The 17,283-nt window shown below is 43.1% G+C and overlaps 2 protein-coding genes across 2 annotated transcripts; both read right to left on the bottom strand.

Moving 5' to 3' along the window:
* Positions 1 to 532: 532 nt before the first annotated feature.
* On the bottom strand, positions 533 to 5,444 carry LOC146378522 (uncharacterized). Its single transcript, XM_084945117.1, has 3 exons — positions 5,212 to 5,444; positions 3,935 to 4,180; positions 533 to 3,559 (listed from the first exon to the last, which is right to left on the bottom strand). The coding sequence occupies exons 1-3, from the start codon at positions 5,297 to 5,299 to the stop codon at positions 3,510 to 3,512; spliced, it is 384 nt and encodes a 127-aa protein (XP_084801243.1). The 5' UTR covers positions 5,300 to 5,444; the 3' UTR covers positions 533 to 3,509.
* Positions 5,445 to 6,087: 643 nt separating this feature from the next.
* Positions 6,088 to 15,729, bottom strand: LOC146378521 (transmembrane protein 79-like). Its single transcript, XM_084944706.1, has 5 exons — positions 15,237 to 15,729; positions 9,522 to 10,052; positions 6,948 to 7,142; positions 6,641 to 6,872; positions 6,088 to 6,562 (listed from the first exon to the last, which is right to left on the bottom strand). The coding sequence occupies exons 2-5, from the start codon at positions 10,021 to 10,023 to the stop codon at positions 6,364 to 6,366; spliced, it is 1,128 nt and encodes a 375-aa protein (XP_084800832.1). The 5' UTR covers positions 10,024 to 10,052; positions 15,237 to 15,729; the 3' UTR covers positions 6,088 to 6,363.
* Between the last annotated feature and the right edge of the window lie 1,554 nt (positions 15,730 to 17,283).

The following is a 17,283-nucleotide window of genomic DNA, read 5'->3' as shown; positions in this document are numbered from 1 at the left end:
TCAATAGTGGACCAACGACCCTCTTAAGTGACACTCCCAATAGGACATAAAGATGGTGGCCCTGAGGGCCAAACGGTCTGTGATCTAAGAAAACACCAGCAGATATAAACATGCTACAAAACAACAGAAACAGAAAAAAAATGTTTGTGGGACACAATAACTTGAAGGACAGATGGATTTTAAAGCTGTACTTTGTGATGCACACCAATCAAAGATTGACGTTAACGTTACAGAGAGATTAAGACTTAATGGTACCAACTTATCCACAAACAGAACAATCTGAAATATGGACACAGGCTGGGAATGCTGCGTGGAGGATACGACACTCCGGTGCATATCACTTTTACAGTCAAACATCTGGACCAGTTACACTAATGTTAATGTTAGTCTGGTTACTTTGCTGTTGTTGGTGATGTCGAGCAAAAAGGAGCTTAACCCTAACCCTGGATTTATCTCCTTAGGCTGTTCCCCCGACCAACGACCTACGACCTGGAAAAGTGGAAGAAAATGGATGGATGGGATACAACACAAAATACCCGGTATTGAATAACTTTATTGTTCACAAGAAAGCAGAGGAAAAACCCCAAACATTCAGTTTTATAGAGCCATCACATTGTCATCAATAGTTCAGTAATCAATAAGATGACTGTACATTAGAATCAGACCTAAGGACAAAAGTTTAAACGAGTTGGGATTCATCAAGCAGAATCACCATACTAAAAAAGTAAGATTTCCTTAGGGATCAGCATACTAAAAAAGTATGCTGATCCCTAAGGAAAGTATTAAATCTGCACCACAGAAATTACCTTTTTATTTTATCACCTCACAAAATGTTAAAATTAGTTAAATCGATCAATCATTTTATTGACCAGAAATCAGCCACCGGGAACTTCATGTTTTCAAACTGGAAGTTAAATAATCTTAGAAAAATCAAAAGCTCGGTCACATTCTGAGGAAAGATTTTATGGGATGGGAAAGTCAGAACTTTTTATGGGAAATTTTTTTATGGGAAAGTCAGAACTTTGTGGGAAAAACTTTATTGTCAGCAGGTCAAAGGTCACATCATCCTCTGACATGTTGCAAGTTTCTTGCCTGGACTGCATTCATGTGCTTCTTACACCAAAGCTTTCCTTTTGAATGCCATGCCCTGGTGCCAATACTCTGTCACAGGGGACAGCAGAAGCTTTTATACTGATGTCTGAGTGCAGCTTTACCTGCAGCAGATGAGTGACACTTCTTGTACACAAAACAAAACCTGATTCAGGTTTCAGGTTCTTTGTAAAACAGACAAACAATTGATGGAGGTGTTTCTGTTGCAGTAAAAAGATTAAAGCCTTTAATATTTTCTCTCTTTCTGTAGTACAACCTAAACCTTCAGCAGATCCTCAAACAAGCCCTAAAAGCATTTAAAGAGAATCCAGTCAGACCTGCTACTTTATTTACTGATGATACTAATCATAACTGATTAAATCAGGCCCCATCTTATCTTTTTTTTTGTATACTTTCCCCTGTATGTCTGTGAAGGTTCTCAGTCATCCAGGTTATCGTAGTCTAAGGAGCTTGGAAAGAAAAGCGTCTGGACTTCTTTGAGTTGCCTGAAGACGTTTCACTTCTCATCCAACAAGCTTTTTCAGTTCTAAGGGTCAAATAGTGGAGAGTCCCAGATTTAAGCCCTGTGGGAGTAACCCGCCAAGAGGGACAATGGACCCCCTAATAAACCTCTACCTAATCACACAACCCAAGGTGTGAAAACGGGTGTGGGTCACAATCAGCCAGGGTTTCGGGTGAGCTCATTGTGAAACCTAGATGTGAGTGGGCGTTAAGGTGTCTGGGAAGGATCTCAAAACTGGATTTTTGTAGGGAAATTACTCTCTGCATTTAACCGATTCACTCAGTGAAGCAGTGTGCAGCCAATCCAGCACCCAGGAAGCAATGTGTAGGAACGGTACCTTGCTCAGGGATACCGCAGGTAGCCTTCGGTGGATTTGAACCCTCAACCTTCTGATCATGGGGTGAACGCTCCCTAATGACCGTAAAGTACCATATCACCCCATTAGAGCACTTCGCTCTCACACTGCAGGCTTACTTGTTGTTCCTAGGGTATTTAAAAGTGGAATGGGAGGCAGAGCCTTCAGTTTTCAGGCCCCTCTTCTGTGGAACCAGCTTCCAGTTTGGATTCAGGAGACAGACACTATCTCTACTTTTAAGATTAGGCTTCAAACTTTCCTTTTTGCTAAAGCATATAGTTAGGGCTGGACCAGGTGACCCTGAATCCTCCCTTAGTTATGCTGCAATAGATGTGTTAATAGACCTCTTTGCACTGAATCATACTCGTTATTAATCTCTGTCTCTCTTCCACAGCATGTCTTTATCCTGTCTTCCTTCTCTCACCCCAACCAGTCAATGGCCCCGCCCCTCCCTGAGCCTGGTTCTGCCGGAGGTTTCTTCCTGTTAAAAGGGAGTTTTTCTTTCCCACTGTCGTCAAAGTGCTTGCTCATAGGGGGTCATATGGTTGTTGGGGTTATCACTGTTAAATTATTGTATAGTCTAACTTACAATACAAAGCATCTTGAGGCGACTGTTCCAGTATCACATCAAGTATTTGAACCTTTGCTTCCAGGTTCTGCTGTGGCCAATAGCCCCAAGGACTCTGAGCTTCACATCTCCTCACATGAACGTTTCTTTAATGTTCTCCTTGTGAGCTGAGGGTTGTTGTCTCTGCTGCACGATTCAATCCACAGGCAGATGTCCTGCTTCTCAGTCAAAAATCCATCATTCCATCAGTGATGGTGAGCTGTTCTGGTCTGTATGCACTGAAGCAGTCCCAAACCATGACACCACCATAGATGCTTTTGGACTGCGGGAACATTTTCGTAGTTGTGGTCACTCCACGCTGCAGGAAGTACAAACTGCCAAAGTTCTTGGAACCTGTTTTTGGTTCTTAGCTGCTAATTCAGGACTTTTACTCTCTGAGTGACAAAGTGCATGCTGATTGATGGAACAAATGAAAAATATAAAAGTAGGGAAGCTTCTGGGAACCCTTACAGCCCAATGACCACCAACAAGTCTCTTTCTGAAATCCTCACTTCTCATCTGGTCATGAGTCACAACATGTTGTGGAAATCAGACTCAGATAGATAGTTCTTTAAATACTGTACAATATTAAGCACCTTAAAGCGCCTTGAGGCGATTGCTGTTGTGATTTGGCGCTATATAAATAAAACTGAATTGAATTGAATTAAATATAAACAGCTCAACTGAAAACACCTGACTCTGATTTTACCTTTATTAATCATCATAAGAGGTTCACATATTTCTTCATAGAAATGTTACTTTACCTGTTATTGTCATCTAATATATCTGTTACTGATCTAAATCTATTTTTAAACTATTAAGATTTTTAGAATTCTGACAATGTTTTAGGTCATGATTGTGCAACAGACTTCTTTCTTCCCCCAGGTGTAGGTGATGTGGGCGGTGCAGCAGTTCCTGACAGAAAGGGGGTGGGGTCAACCCTGTGCTCTCTCTCCGGTTTCTGGGTCTACGTCATCATCGAGCTCTGAAACAGGAAGAAGCAACAAAACAAAAATCAGAGAGATTTCAACTAGTGGCAAGCCTTTGAGCTCCTGGGTGAAGCAGTTAACTCTGCGGTCATGGCTTCCCACTCAGTCAGTGTACATTATGGTCCATTTGTGATGTTAACATCAGTGAGGTCCGGGTAAAATTCATGTGTCACCGGAAAAAATTAATCCACTAAATGAGCTAACTGGGCTCCTTTAGCTTAGCATGTGTCTCCAAGGAAATCATAAATATAAGTAATAAAGAGAAAAAGACAGAGAAACTAACCGATTCCTTTCAAAGGTCTAAAAATCTGGTTTTGAACTCCTCAGTTCAGCTTCTGCAGGCTCAAACTAAAAGCACAGGCAGTCCTCACCCATATGGTTGTCTGCTTTGCCCTCTGCGTCCTGCTGCTGGTTCTGGTGACTCTGGTGGTTCTGATGGTTCTCTGCGGCACACAAATCTTCCTCCATGTGAGTGTCTGCGTCCGATTGGTCAGGAGGAGAGACACTCTGACACCTGGCCAAAGGTGGGAACGGCTGAAGCATTGGCTGCTTGGTGGAGGGAAATCTGACATCATTCCAAGGTAGATCAATAGGAGACGAATCTGCTGCTGATATGTCTGTTCCACAGGAAACAGGAGGCGATAAAGAGTCAGCAACCTCTGGGACAGACTGATTTCTTTCTCTGTTCTGACCAAAATCAGGACTGGAAATAGAAACGGAATCAGTTCAATTCAGCCAAATCACAACAAGAGTCACCTCGAGGTGCTTTATGCCCTTTGTAACAACTCTTTTTACACTGCTCAAAGAAGTCCTGCCATTAATTAATGCTTCAATCTTAAATATGATCAACCTATCTCTAATAATCGGCTATGTACCACAAGCCTTCAAGCTGGCTGTAGTCAAACCTTTACTTAAAAAGCAAAGTTCTTGGAACTTGGACCCAGCAGTCTTAGCTAATTATAGGCCAATCTCCAACCTTCCTTTCATATCAAACTTTCTTGAAAGAGTAAAATGGCAAATGGCCTGCATTTGTATCGCGCTTTACTCAGTCCCTAAGGACCCCAAAGCGCTTTACACTACATTCAGTCATTCACCCATTCACACACACATTCACACACTGGCAATGGCAAGCTACATTGCCATTGCCAGTAGTTGTCAAACAGCTAACAGATCATCTGCAGAGGCTTATTTGAAGAGTTTCAGTCAGGTTTCAGAGCTCATCACAGCACAGAAACAGCTTTAGTGAAGGTTACAAATTATGGCCTCTGACAGTGGACTGTAACCGAACCACAACTGTGGCTGGACCTAAGAAAATAGACCAGAAGAGGAACTGGAGTTAAAACCAGAACTGAAAGCTTTGGTTAGGGTTAGGGTTAGTTATTTTGATCAAGTTCGAATCTGTTTTGAAGGTCAGCAGCTTTAATTTAGACCTGTTATGGCGTTTCTACTCAGGTGAAGTATATCACACTTCTTACCTGTCCAGGTGAGCCCTGCCTCTCCCCCAGCGTAGCCCTGCAGCCTCTGATGACCTCATCAGGGTTAAACACGTTAATGACGTCAAAACACACCTATTGTTAAACTTTATTGAAAGCTGATTACAAAAGCAAAAGCAGTTTCACTAAGCTTTATTTAAACAGAGATTACTGACCGTACGTGCGTCTGCAGAGCTTCCTGAACGGCCAGCGCTCTCTGAAGCGCAGCAGGCAGGACCGCCTCCTCACAGGTACGGACTCCATGAAGAAAACTTCTCTGTTTGGCGTTTTCAGTGGCAGGATGTGGTGTAAATGAGCCGATCTTGCAGGAACAAATGGCAGTGCTGCTCTCGGAAGCTCCTTCAGTCCGTGACAATAAAAACACTGCAGTCTACCTGCAAATGCCTCACACACCTGAGCCTTCAAAATAAAAGCTTCCCTGTGGACAGAATGGCGAAGACAGAAAATTGCTTCCTGTCAACCGTAAATGATCTCGTGATTATTGATCACTGCGATTGATCTCATTAGTTTGTGTCACCGGAAACTGTGTTTATATAATGACGCATACTGTTTCCGATGCCTCAGAGCAACAAACATTTCAACCCTTTAGCCTCCTGTGTCATTTCTGCTTATCAAATTATAAATACTGATAAAGAGGGACAAAAATGATCGACTCTTGATACTTCACGATAAATTTAAGATTCGTATTTATCCAAAATGAAAAACATTATCCTTTTATTGTGAACCCAGGGTGTGAGTACTTCCTGTGCTCAGATTTCATATGACAGTTCGACCAGTTTAACTAGAAAAATCAGCTTCACAGCAGCAGATGATTAATCATCAACACTGACAGGCTGCAGTGTGCAAAAACAAACCTTTGTGTAAATAAATATAAATTAAAATCTAAATATCTAATTGTAACATAAATAATAATCAGTTTCTTATTTTATTCCCTAAATCACATATTTTGTCATGTCCTTTGAAAAAAAAAAAAAAAAAAAAAGGTTTGTTGTACCAACATTATTCTGAAACACTGCAGACAGGAAACGATGTGATAGTTTCCAACTTTTATTGTGAAAATTTGTAAATTACAGTCTCTTTTCTTTAATTTATTGATCATAAAAACAATTGTAGAAAATAAAACAGAAAAAAAAAGATCATCAGGAAGCTGCAGAGAACAGGAAGCAGTTTAATAAAGGAATAAACAAGAGCCGCGCACACCAGCTGGGCAGGGCTACGCCTGGTCATTTTAAAGCATTTAAACCTCAAAATAAAGACAGATTTTACTTTTCAATCGATAATGACAATCATCAATCACTGCTTGTGTCTTATCCCCAGAACCGTTGTCGGCCTGCAGGTTGAGGCGGCGCCTCGTCATGGGGAACACTGAAAATGGAACTCGCCGCATCCATCGTGAAGATGAAGTAGAAGTTTGCTCCCATCATGATGACACTTGGCAGGAAGGAGATGCCAAAACCAAATCCACGAATGCTGCTGCCAAATGCCGCCGCGACCCAGTACGCCAACCTGTGTAGACACGGAAGCGCCATTAGATTCATCAATCGATGTCGTTATCGACTGATCACATCATAGATGGATCCTCACCTTCCAAAAGCAAAGAGGATGGTCAGGAGCGGCACAAGCTTCAGCTGCTCCTGGCTAAGGTACATCGCCATAACGACCAGCTGCAGGAAGTAAATCAGGAACAGCGAGGCAGAGTCAGAGATGAAGCGGTGGTGGACAGTGACTTCCTGTAGCTCCGCCTCCTTTATCTCATCATCAAACAGAGGACGAAGCACACCTGACTTTAGCCGTGAGATGCCCAGAACAAGCCAACCTAAAGAACAGGTGAGACACACACAGGTGAGACAGGTGAGATTCTGCATCTCTTTTTCGGTGGTGTGTGACTCACCAAGGACGATGGGGGTGGCAGCGAACACAGAGCAGCGCAGCGTGTAGACGAGCCGGAGGGGGGCACCATCCAGCAGCGGGGCGTCAAATGGCAGAAACACAAAACCACCCCAGACGAGTAAAGGGAAGAAGAACGCCGAGGCCATCAGAGACACGCCCATCTTCAGGACATCCGTACTGAGACAGCACTGCCCTCCTGACACAGATGAGAAAAATGAGTTAATGGAGGCAGAGTCAGCAGTCAGAGGTGCACAGGTGTATAAACATGGGCAGGTAATTAAACCCCCTGGAGTCCAGGGTAGAACCTGCTGTTTTCAACTCCCTCACCATGTTTGGCATCATTCTTTTACGCACAACTTCACGTGTCTGAATTTACAGTCATGTTTTCATTTTGACATACTGTAGTGACACAACTAACCTTAAAAGAAAATCAGAGCAGGAAACATGTTCAACAAATCATTTTCAGAACTTGTGATGAAAAAAATAAAAGTTCTGTGCAACTGTTAACAGTCTCTGGCGGTTTTTTGCACAAAACAATCAGATGTCACACAAATTATTTGTGTTGTTCCAAAAACTAGTTCTGTCCAGCAAAAGGCAGAGGAGCTCATCACAGGCTTAAAACCTCAGGTGTATCACTTCTGTTTTCCACGTGGAGATTTCAGTCAGTGACATTCAGCCGTCACCTCGCTGTTGTGACACGCAAAAAAAGAACACAAGCCAAACACCGTAGACACACTTCAAACATGCTAAACATCAAAATCATTCCCGCTTTTCCCCCTCTTTGTAAGCAAACAAATGGCACGTGTTGCCATATAATTTCTTGATTGGTTGATGTGGTGCATTTTTCCACCAATAGGAAAGGGTGTGTTTGTTCGTTTTTGCTTGAAAGTGCATTCCTTAGAACATCCAGTTTTACCACTGCTCTGTACGCTAAACCTGACGACAGTATTCAGGAAAAAGCACAATGAGAATGATTTATCATAACTCTAGCTTTACTTGGTCTGTCAACACAAACGGAGACTCAGTGAGACTGCATCTTGCTGGTACGTCATCTTAAACGGTCATATGATTTGGACGCGCTAGCATGGCTGTCCTGTCCAAAGGCCCCAAAACCTGACGTGATTGGTTAAATGAGTGATGGCATAAGCAATTCTCCACAGCTTCCATGGTGGCAGATAATGCCAGAGCACGCATTAGCCAACTTCCTGTTTAATGGGAGTTCTTCCTCAGCCTCTGATTTTTAAAAACTTTTTTTCTGATCCTCCGTCAACTCTCTCGCCAATGGGGTGCCACAGGGCTCTGTCTTGGCACCGTTACTGTTTCTGTTGTATTTACTCCCTCTTCCGCAACTTCATAGCTCTTTTTCTGATATTTCATATCATTGTTGTGCAGATGATATTCAGCTATATATCTCTTTTAGGCCACCTGATGTTTCTAAGCTCCAAATCTTGCAGTCCTGCTTAGATTCCATTAGAGATTGGCTGGCTGATAATTATCAACTAAATATCACCTAACACAAATGCTGGTAAAACTGAAGTCATTGTTTTTGCTCCTGAGAAATATGTTCCCCTAGTGGTTAAAAATCTAGGCCCTCTTGCTTCTTATATTAAACCCTCCATTAGGAACCTTGGTGTTAAATTTGACCCAGCTCTGACGCTGGTCACACATGTTAAATCTTTGGTTCGCTCTTGTTTTTACCATTTAAGAAATATCGCTGAGTCCCATTGTGTCATGCTCTGAATTGGAAATGATTCTTCATGCTTTTGTTTCATCTCGCTTAGATTATTGTAATTCCTTGTTTACTTGCTTAAGTAATGCCTCCCTGGAACAACTGCAGGGTGTTCAGAATGCTGCTGCTAGGCTTCTGACAAAGCATCCCAAATACTCCCATGTCACGCCCCTGCTGATTCAACTGCACTGGCTCCCCGTCAAGTTCAGGGTCCATTTTAAGATCATAATCATGACTTATAGGGCCCTGCACGGTGTAGCTCCAACTTACATCAGTGATCTTCTTCTTCCTTATCGTCCCAGCAGGTCCCTGAGGTCTTGTGACCAGGTTTGCTGGTTGTCCAGCATACAAGGTTAAAAACAAAAGGTGACAGAGCGTTTGTATCAGTGGCTCCCAGACTCTGGAACGACTCTTTCACTTTGAGATCTGTGGACTCAGTCATGTCTTTTAAAAAGCAGTTAAAAACCTGTTTAAACTTGTTTTTGGTTGATTTTGTTTGTTTGAGGTTTCATGTCCATTTCTGCTTCTGTGAAGCACTTTGTGATTTTATCTTGGTGCTATATAAATAAAAATTTACTTTACTTACTTTACTTTAAATAAAAAAATAAAAAAAAAAAAAATAATAAAAAACCTCAACATTTGCATTTTTCTGATTGTCAGGGACTGGTTTCACTAATATGTATAAGTATCCGAGTCATTCCAGTCGTTTTAGTTGAGCGTCGTCTAAAATCCACAGATTTTAAGGTGGTTCAGGTGGTTCTGTTCAGGTGTGCCCGACCCCCTGACCATTTCCTCCTGATGCAAGGTGATGTGATTTTCTGACATAGTCTCTGAGTTAGTACTTACGTTTATTGGAGCGCAGGTCCTCGTGCAGGTAATAATGTTGATTGTAGTTCTCGGGAACTCCTCGGGGACCCAGGAAGGGACTCTTCTCGGACTCCATTTCCCGGAGCGGCCCAGACTCTCTGAGTGAGGAGGGGGAGTGGAGGGTAGTCACTGCAGGCCTGAACACCTGAGCAGCTTTCTCTGGCAGGAGGTTCTCTCGGGGCTCCTCCTCCAACAGGTGTACCCTAGTTTTATCCTCACGTAGCTCTGCTCCTTCGTCTAAACCCGCTCTGCCGCCCCTCCTCTCCACCTCTGCCTTCAGTTCTCTCTCGCTCTCTGTGCAGCTCGACGCCTCGGGAAGAAACACACCTGACCTCACGCTCATCCTGTCAGCTTTACCTGTCCGTCCACCTGTCTGTCTGTCTGCAGACCACGGCAGCGTGCTCGCCTCGGTCATGACTGAGCTCACCGTCTCCTCGTCCTCGCCCTCTCTGGTCTTCCTCCCTCCGCTGTCCTCAATCATGGCGCGTCCTGTTTTGTGAGCAAATGCACCTGCCGGAGAACAGAGAGTGGGTCAGGTAAATCCAAGTGAACAGTAAACAGGTGATACAAGGAACTGTGCCACACACAGCTCACGACCTGTGTGTGCTGAAACACTGGAGTACTTCAGGTGTGATGTGGTTGATCACTAAGGCATAATGCAGGCCTCCTTCTCCACCTCCTGGCTTCCTGCATTTATATAGACTGTGTGAAAGATCATTTTGAAATCTGATGCCATGTTTGAACCCAACAGACGACACTTACACTGCCATCACAATAAAGCATGTAGAATTCTTCTCAACATGAAATTCTGAATCACAAACATTAAAAAATGCTACCTTCACCTAAGTTTCATGAATGATTTAGCAAATGCACCCCACCCACCCATCTGAGTGACCCCCATCACTCAGGACACTCACACATTCAGTCCAAGTCTTTTCTTTGCTCTCCGCTGTGTGCCTTTCCTATTTTTGTGTGTCATTTATTCCCAACGTGTATTTACTATTTACATTTGAACTCCGGCACAGTTGGTGGGGAGCGCCCATAATAAGTAAGGTTTATTTATTAAGTGCTTTTTGTAGACAGGCAGTCACAAAGCGCTGTACACAAAGGTCAAAATAAAGAAAATATTAAGTAATAAAATAGACAATATAAACAATGCAAATTCAAAACAATTCAAAATTGTTGATTAGCAGAAGGCCTGTTTAAACAAAAAAGTTTTTAACTGCTTTTTAAAGGATTCCACAGAGTCAACCAAACGTAAGCTGTGTCCCAAAACGTTGGCTGCATCCGCCGGAGGCCGCATTTGAAGGCCGACTACGTCACAACCAGGCGACGAAGGCTGTCCCAATGCGGCCGACAAATGCGTCCTTCATTTCCCCGAATTTGAAGGATGGGTCGGGTGTGTCCTTCGTGGCCCACCATATCCCAGAATTCATAGCGCGGCCCAGCCAAATTTCAGCTGCCAACAATGGCGGCCGCTACTAAGTTTTAAAATTAGTCTTATCTTTCTGGGTCGCAAAATAAACTTTTAACATATTTTCAGGCAAGAAAGTAGCTGTGTAAACTTCAAATATCTGCTTGGTTTATCAAGACATCGCATATTTGCAAAAGTGTGCCGACGTTTTCGGAGACGTCTGTTACCCACCCGCTCGATAGCAAGCCGGGGGGTTCAATGGTCACTCCAGCCGGCGAGAGCAGCGGACTCCCGGCTTCATCGTTTTCAGACCCCCGCTCTTTCACTACTCAGATTAAACATGATATATAAGTCACTCGGATACCATAAAAATGTAATTGTTTGCCTTTTTTCGGTGTTTCGGTGTTTCCGGAGTAAATCGTTTGGCTGAGATCAAAGTTATTAGATTATTAGATTAAATAAAACTTTATTAATCCCCCGGGTGGGTTCCTCCGGGATTTTCACACAGCTGAATAAACGTCAAACAGAAAACTGATTAAACAGAAGTGTGAGACGGTCGAGAATTTACTCCAGTGTCCTGTTATATTTTAGATAGCAAGGAGCAGACGGCCGAGTTTATTAAACTCCATCAAGACAGCGGTGACGCAAATCTGAAGGCTAGACCGTCCCATTTCACAACCTCGCACTTCCGGCCTTCTCGGTCTTCGAAGGACCCGGCCCACGTAGACCGCGAAGGACGGGTCCTCCGAAGGATGCAGCCGACGTTTTGGGACACAGCTGTAGTTGTGGAGGTAGACTGTCCCACAGCCTTGGTGCAACAGACGGAAAGGCTCCGCCCCCTTTTGTCTTCAGTTGTGTACGGGGAACAACCAACAAACTCTGAGTCTGTGAGCGGAGACAATGAGCAGCAGAGTATTTTAGAAGAAGCTTGGATAAATAATCTGGGGCCATTTAGTGCTCTGTATGTTAAAACAAGAATTTTAAAACAAATTCTAAAATCTATTGGGAGCCAATGTAAAGAATATAAAATGGGAGCACGCTTGCTAGAACGTGTTAGTAGCCTGGCTGCTGCATTTTGTATAGCTTGGAGGCGAGAATAAGATGATTTGTCCAAGCTGGTAAACAGGGCATGACAATAATCTAAACGCGATGACACAAATCCATGAACAATGTTTTCTAATTCAGCTGAGGAAACCATATGTTGGAGTTTAGAGATGTTCCTTAAATGAAAGAAGCAGGAACGAGACAAAGACTTTACATGTGAGTCCAGGCCCACAGAAGAATCAAATATTACTCCAAGATTTCTAATATTTGACTTGGCAGAAGGACAGAAAGAGGCAAGAACCTGACTGATTTTAGCATGTAGTTCAGAAGGAGCTATAATCATGGTCTCTGTTTTATTTTTGTTTAAAACAAGGTAATTGTTAGAAAGCCAATCAGAGATTTGAGTTAAACACTGGACTAGTGTGGACAGCCTTTCCAGCTGGTGAGCATAGAAATGATAAGAAATGTCACTAAAAGATTGAATAATGCCAGCTAAAGGAAAAATATAAAAAGAGAATAATAATGGACCCAAAACCGAGCCCTGTGGAACCCCACAGGTTAGGGGGGCAGTGTTAGAGGAGAACCTGTCAGTCCTAACAGAAAAGGTCCTGTCTGATAAGTAGGAAGAAAACCAGTCTGAGGCAGATCCAGATATACCAGCCAAAACCATCAACCTGTTAAGTAGGACTTTATGGTCAATGGTATCAAAGGCTGCACTGAGGTCAAGCAAAATGATCACAGAACAATCCCCTTCATCAGAAGCCATTAAAAAAAATCATTATAGACCTCCAAGAGAGAGGTCTCAGTGGAGTGATGCTTTTGAAAGCCAGACTGAAAATGGTCAAAAATCTGCATAGTAAGGACCTGAATTTTCTCCAGTAATTTGCTTAAAAATAGCAATTTTGAAATAGGCCGGTAATTACTAGTAGAGCTAGATTCTGTTTTTGTAAGAGTGGAGTTACCTCGGCATGTTTAAAATAAGATGGAACACAGCCTTGTCTCTATGACGATTTCTAAGATTATTGAAATAGGAGGATCTAGCCTCTTTCATGGACTCGTTATATAAGTGAAGAAGATCTTTGAAGTGCTCACGATGGACAACCAGACCAGTGGACTTCCAGAGACACTCTGCTTTTTGACAGGAGCATCGAAGACCACGAGTTTGATTATTTAACCAGGGTGTGCGGGAACTAACAGAGCGATGCCTAGCTTTGAAAGGAGCAACCTCATTGACAATGGCAAGACAGTGTTCATTAAAAGAGTTAATAAGGAGCTCAACATCGTCAAAAGAAGTTTTAAAATCAAAAAGGGAAGAAAATTTAGAAATAACAGAGTCATCAATAAAGGGCCTGCACCTAACAAAATCTTGGGGAAGAGACTCTGAGTTGACAGACACATTAAAAGAGACTGACTTATGGTGGCTAAAGACAACGTCATTTAAATTCAAGTGGTCAAGGGAAACGCCATAAGTGAAGACCAAGTCCAGAGTGTGCCCAGCAGTGTGAGTAGGGCCTGATACATGCTGAACAAAATTAAAAGAGTCCATGATGCTCAGGAACTCCTTAGTGGTACTATTTGATGAGTCCTCTGCATGAATGTTGAAGTCTCCAACAATGATGACCTTGCCCAGTTTAATAGTGGAAGTTAAAAGTTCTTGCAAGTCTGCCAGAAAAGACGCAGCAGACCCAGGTGGACGATAAATTGAGATACCGTACATGGGCTGATCTCTTCCAATTTTTATCATAACCATCTCGAAAGAGTTGTAACAGCTCGAAGAGATCACCTGGCATGAAAATGTCTTTTTAAAAATTACAGCTTGTTCCACCTCCTCGTCGAGATATCCGAGGCGCACAGAGAAATGAACAGTCTGTGGGACATAGCTCTAAAAGATGTGAGACTTCATTCTCACGCTGCCACGTCTCATAGATAAACATTAAATCAAGCGTCTCTGCACAGAACAAGTCATTTAAAATATAAGACTTGTTGGCAATTGAGCGGGCATTAATTAACATCATTTTAATGTTGAGACCCACCGGGACAGGTGTAGAATAGCCTGGAACAGAGTCCGCACAGTGCAGTAAGCCACACAGTAAAGCAGGGTTCCTATTGTGATGAGCCGTGGCTTTCCATGCTTTCAGGTGACAACCCGGATGGTAAACACAGGGGGTTGTGGGGATTAAACCAGCTCCAACAAGTCTCAAGCGTATTTTACTGGCAGCAGCCCGAGAGTAAAGCCCCTGAAGATCCAGTTCTCTGCGAAGCCGACAAAGCAGCACAAAAAAGCCTGCTCTCTTCTCCCGCTTCCTCCGATGAGGCCTCGGAAGCAAAAAAGAGCTGACCGGCAAGAATGTAGGTAAACCCGGGTGCTCCGCGGTGGGAAAACAACCTCGTTTCGTTGACTCTGAAAAATAAAGGCCCATTCTATTCTTTTCTATTCTGTTCTAGTTTCTTGTTCCCTCTCTGATTTCTGAAGTTTGCACAGTGGATGACTGTGGTCCAGATGAAAGCACAGAGGGGATCGGGTCTTCTTCACATCAGGCCCTGACATCAAACTCATCTTTATTCTCTGGCTTTGATATCAGGATGAACTCTGAGTGCTTTTGTGTTGTTCTTACTCAGATTTAGTCTCCTGTTGTTCTGCTTTATGCTTGTTATTTTAGAAGTGCAGGACTTCGGTCCAGACAAACACATCCTCTCAAATGACCCTCAAACCCTCCGATCTTTAGAGGGGCCCACATCGCCACTAAGACCCAGGTAACTTCACGTAACTATGAAGCTGATTCACTGCTTGTTGAGGTAAATCACCATGGTAACTGATGCTGTTAATCTAACCTGCTCTGGAACAGATCAGGCGAAAAAATGTCGTTTCCATTCCCGAGGCTCCCTCAGAGCTCAAGGTGTGAAAGTTTCGTGTTGATCTGATGATCAATAATCAATACAGACTCTTACACGCAGCTTTGTATCTGACGCAACTGTCTGTTTATATGCGTGCGTGTGCGCGCGCGGGAGTGTTTAAAAATTTCTGTTTTTATGCTCTGAAGTTTTTTGAACTTGAAATTGTGACAAATAAAACACAAGCTGCAGGTAGCGGTAGTGCCGCCCATTGCATGACGTCAGTCTCAAGTTAACATGGCGACGTGACGTTTGTGATCAAATATGATAAAAACTGTGACTGAGCTCCGAGCAAACAGGCTACATGCTAACGGAGCGGAAATTCACACTAAGAAAAAACCCACCTATTCGCTGAAGACCTGGGCCGGGTTTTAATCCTGGTTTTAATCCTGGTCCCGGCTCTCTTCCGCCGACTTGTTGTTGTTTCTTCTCTTTGTGAAAGACCCGGAAGTCCAGCTCAGGTGTGGTCAGGTGTGTTAAAGGAAAAGCTCTCTTAAAGGAGAAGTGTCAATTAAACATCCGCGCACGCGTGAAAACGTTGAAATAACAGCGTTAAATGTTCTTTGATTTGTTTTCGTCCAATACTGCGACGAAAAATGTGCCAAAAATGTGATCTTACTCATGAAGCAAGAACGGGGAGCATGTTCACTCCTCCTCCGAACATCTGCGAGCAGGAGCAGCAGCACTGAGAGTGCAGATGTTTGTGCAGATGTTTGTTTGTGAAGGTGTTCGTCGGAGCGGTGAGTGAGTAAAACGGTCTGGTTGCTGTGCCTCTGCGGAGGCACTCGGTAGGATTAACACACTGATGATGTGAAGCCTACATCTTCATCACCATCAGCTGTCTGGATGTTTGGGTCAGAGCCTCAGATCTAACCCTCTGTCCAGGTGTCTGACCTTTGATGACGTTTCTCGGCCTGCTTCAGTTTCAGGAGTGGAAATGATCTGTGATTGGAGGACGGTGAGAAAGCCCACCTGCTGCAGACTCAAACATGAGGAGCTCCCGCGAGTTTAGCCCCCTCAGAGTACCAAGGCTGAAAACAGCCATAAGAATTTAAATCTCATTCTGCAGATGCGGCAGGTGAAAACAGGTGTAATTTCCGGTGTTGATGATGTCACACAGAGGTGTGGCTGCTTCAGCAGCAGGTCAGTCATTAGTGCTTTACCATACTGCAAATTTTGGTATTGAACCAGTACCAAGTAAACACAGGGCCAGTATAAAGGCAGGCCAGTGTGTCGTGATTTATGACATTGTAACTGTCCCTGAGACAGTTAAAGTAAAGTTGGTTATTTCATGTTTCTGTGATAGATTCATGCTTAATTTAGTTCATTTATTTATAAGATAAGATGATAAAAGTGTAACATTAATTAAAAAACATGTCTAAAATATGTGATTACAAAATATGGGTTCGTTAAATATGTAAAGTGCTGTAATGTTTGTATAAGGTAAAGTTTGTAATTGTCACATGACCAGAGTTTGGTTGAGAGCACAACCATGGCATTGTGGAGCTAGCATGGATACATGGCTACAGATGCATCTACAGCCTCAGCGTTAATGTTATTCTGCATGTGGTCCAAGAGGCGCACACGGTATGGTTTCATGTATATTGTTTGTATAATGTTGCATACGTGTTCTACACTGGTAATGAGAGGACATTTTTGTGATATCCATTATTGTGCATTTTTTCTGTTCTACTTGCACAAGACTGTTTATGGACACTGATATGAGAGACTGATAAGCTCAAAGCATTTATGTTGTAAACTTTGTGTTTCTTCAGTTTTCACGGTCTCTGAAGACAATAAGAGTGAGAGAGAGAGAGAGAAATAAATTTCCGAAGACATCAGTATGATGCGTGGCCATTCTTTGTTGGACCCCTGTAGTTACAGACATCATCAGTATTTCTCTGTGATCTTTCCACAATAATTAGTTACCACAGCTAAACACACGTTTCATGCATTTTGAAACTGTTTTGTTTTTGTTTGGTTTTTTTTGGGGGGGGGGGGTTGGGTTTTTTTTTTTGGGGGGGGGGGAGCATGTAGACCACAAAGGCCGGGTCCTCAGGAGGATGCAGCCTACGAATTTGGAAAAGCGGCGCTGCAGAGGAGCTATACCACTTCTTTGAGGTGAAGGGACCAGAGGTATGGCGTTATTTTTGTGCCACTATTCTGAGCGTGCGTAAAAAAAAATTGACCGCAAGTAAAAAAAAGTTTGCAGGTGCAAGTGTTGCATTTTGAGGAGAAATTTATTTTGAGCGAAGAAAAGCTGAATTTGAGTGAACAAAATTCATTCCTGCGTGCAAAAAATGTATTTCAGTGTTTGCTGTTATCCACACACACAACAGCAGCCCCTCTCGCTCAGTTTTTGCATTTGCGCTCGCAATGTGTTGCTCGCGC

This window comes from Perissodus microlepis, chromosome 11 (genome assembly GCF_051167445.1).
Source record: "Perissodus microlepis isolate ML-2025 ecotype Zambia chromosome 11, ASM5116744v1, whole genome shotgun sequence".
Lineage (NCBI taxonomy): Eukaryota > Metazoa > Chordata > Actinopteri > Cichliformes > Cichlidae > Perissodus > Perissodus microlepis.
This window is presented reverse-complemented; position numbering and strand designations above follow the sequence as displayed.

Bases quoted from the DNA above. Each gene is read 5' to 3' on its own strand.
- LOC146378521 (XM_084944706.1), bottom strand. From the start codon at position 10,023: ATGATTGAGGACAGCGGAGGGAGGAAGACCAGAGAGGGCGAGGACGAG. The intron at 6,873-6,947 runs GTGAGTCACACA...CCTGTTCTTTAG, and splicing joins TGCCACCCCCATCGTCCTTG to GTTGGCTTGTTCTGGGCATC. The intron at 6,563-6,640 runs GTGAGGATCCAT...GTGTCTACACAG, and splicing joins ATCCTCTTTGCTTTTGGAAG to GTTGGCGTACTGGGTCGCGG.
- LOC146378522 (XM_084945117.1), bottom strand. From the start codon at position 5,299: ATGGAGTCCGTACCTGTGAGGAGGCGGTCCTGCCTGCTGCGCTTCAGA. The intron at 4,181-5,211 runs GTCAGTAATCTC...CCTGTGGAACAG, and splicing joins GCTCTGCAGACGCACGTACG to ACATATCAGCAGCAGATTCG. The intron at 3,560-3,934 runs GTGAGGACTGCC...TTCCTGTTTCAG, and splicing joins CAAAGCAGACAACCATATGG to AGCTCGATGATGACGTAGAC.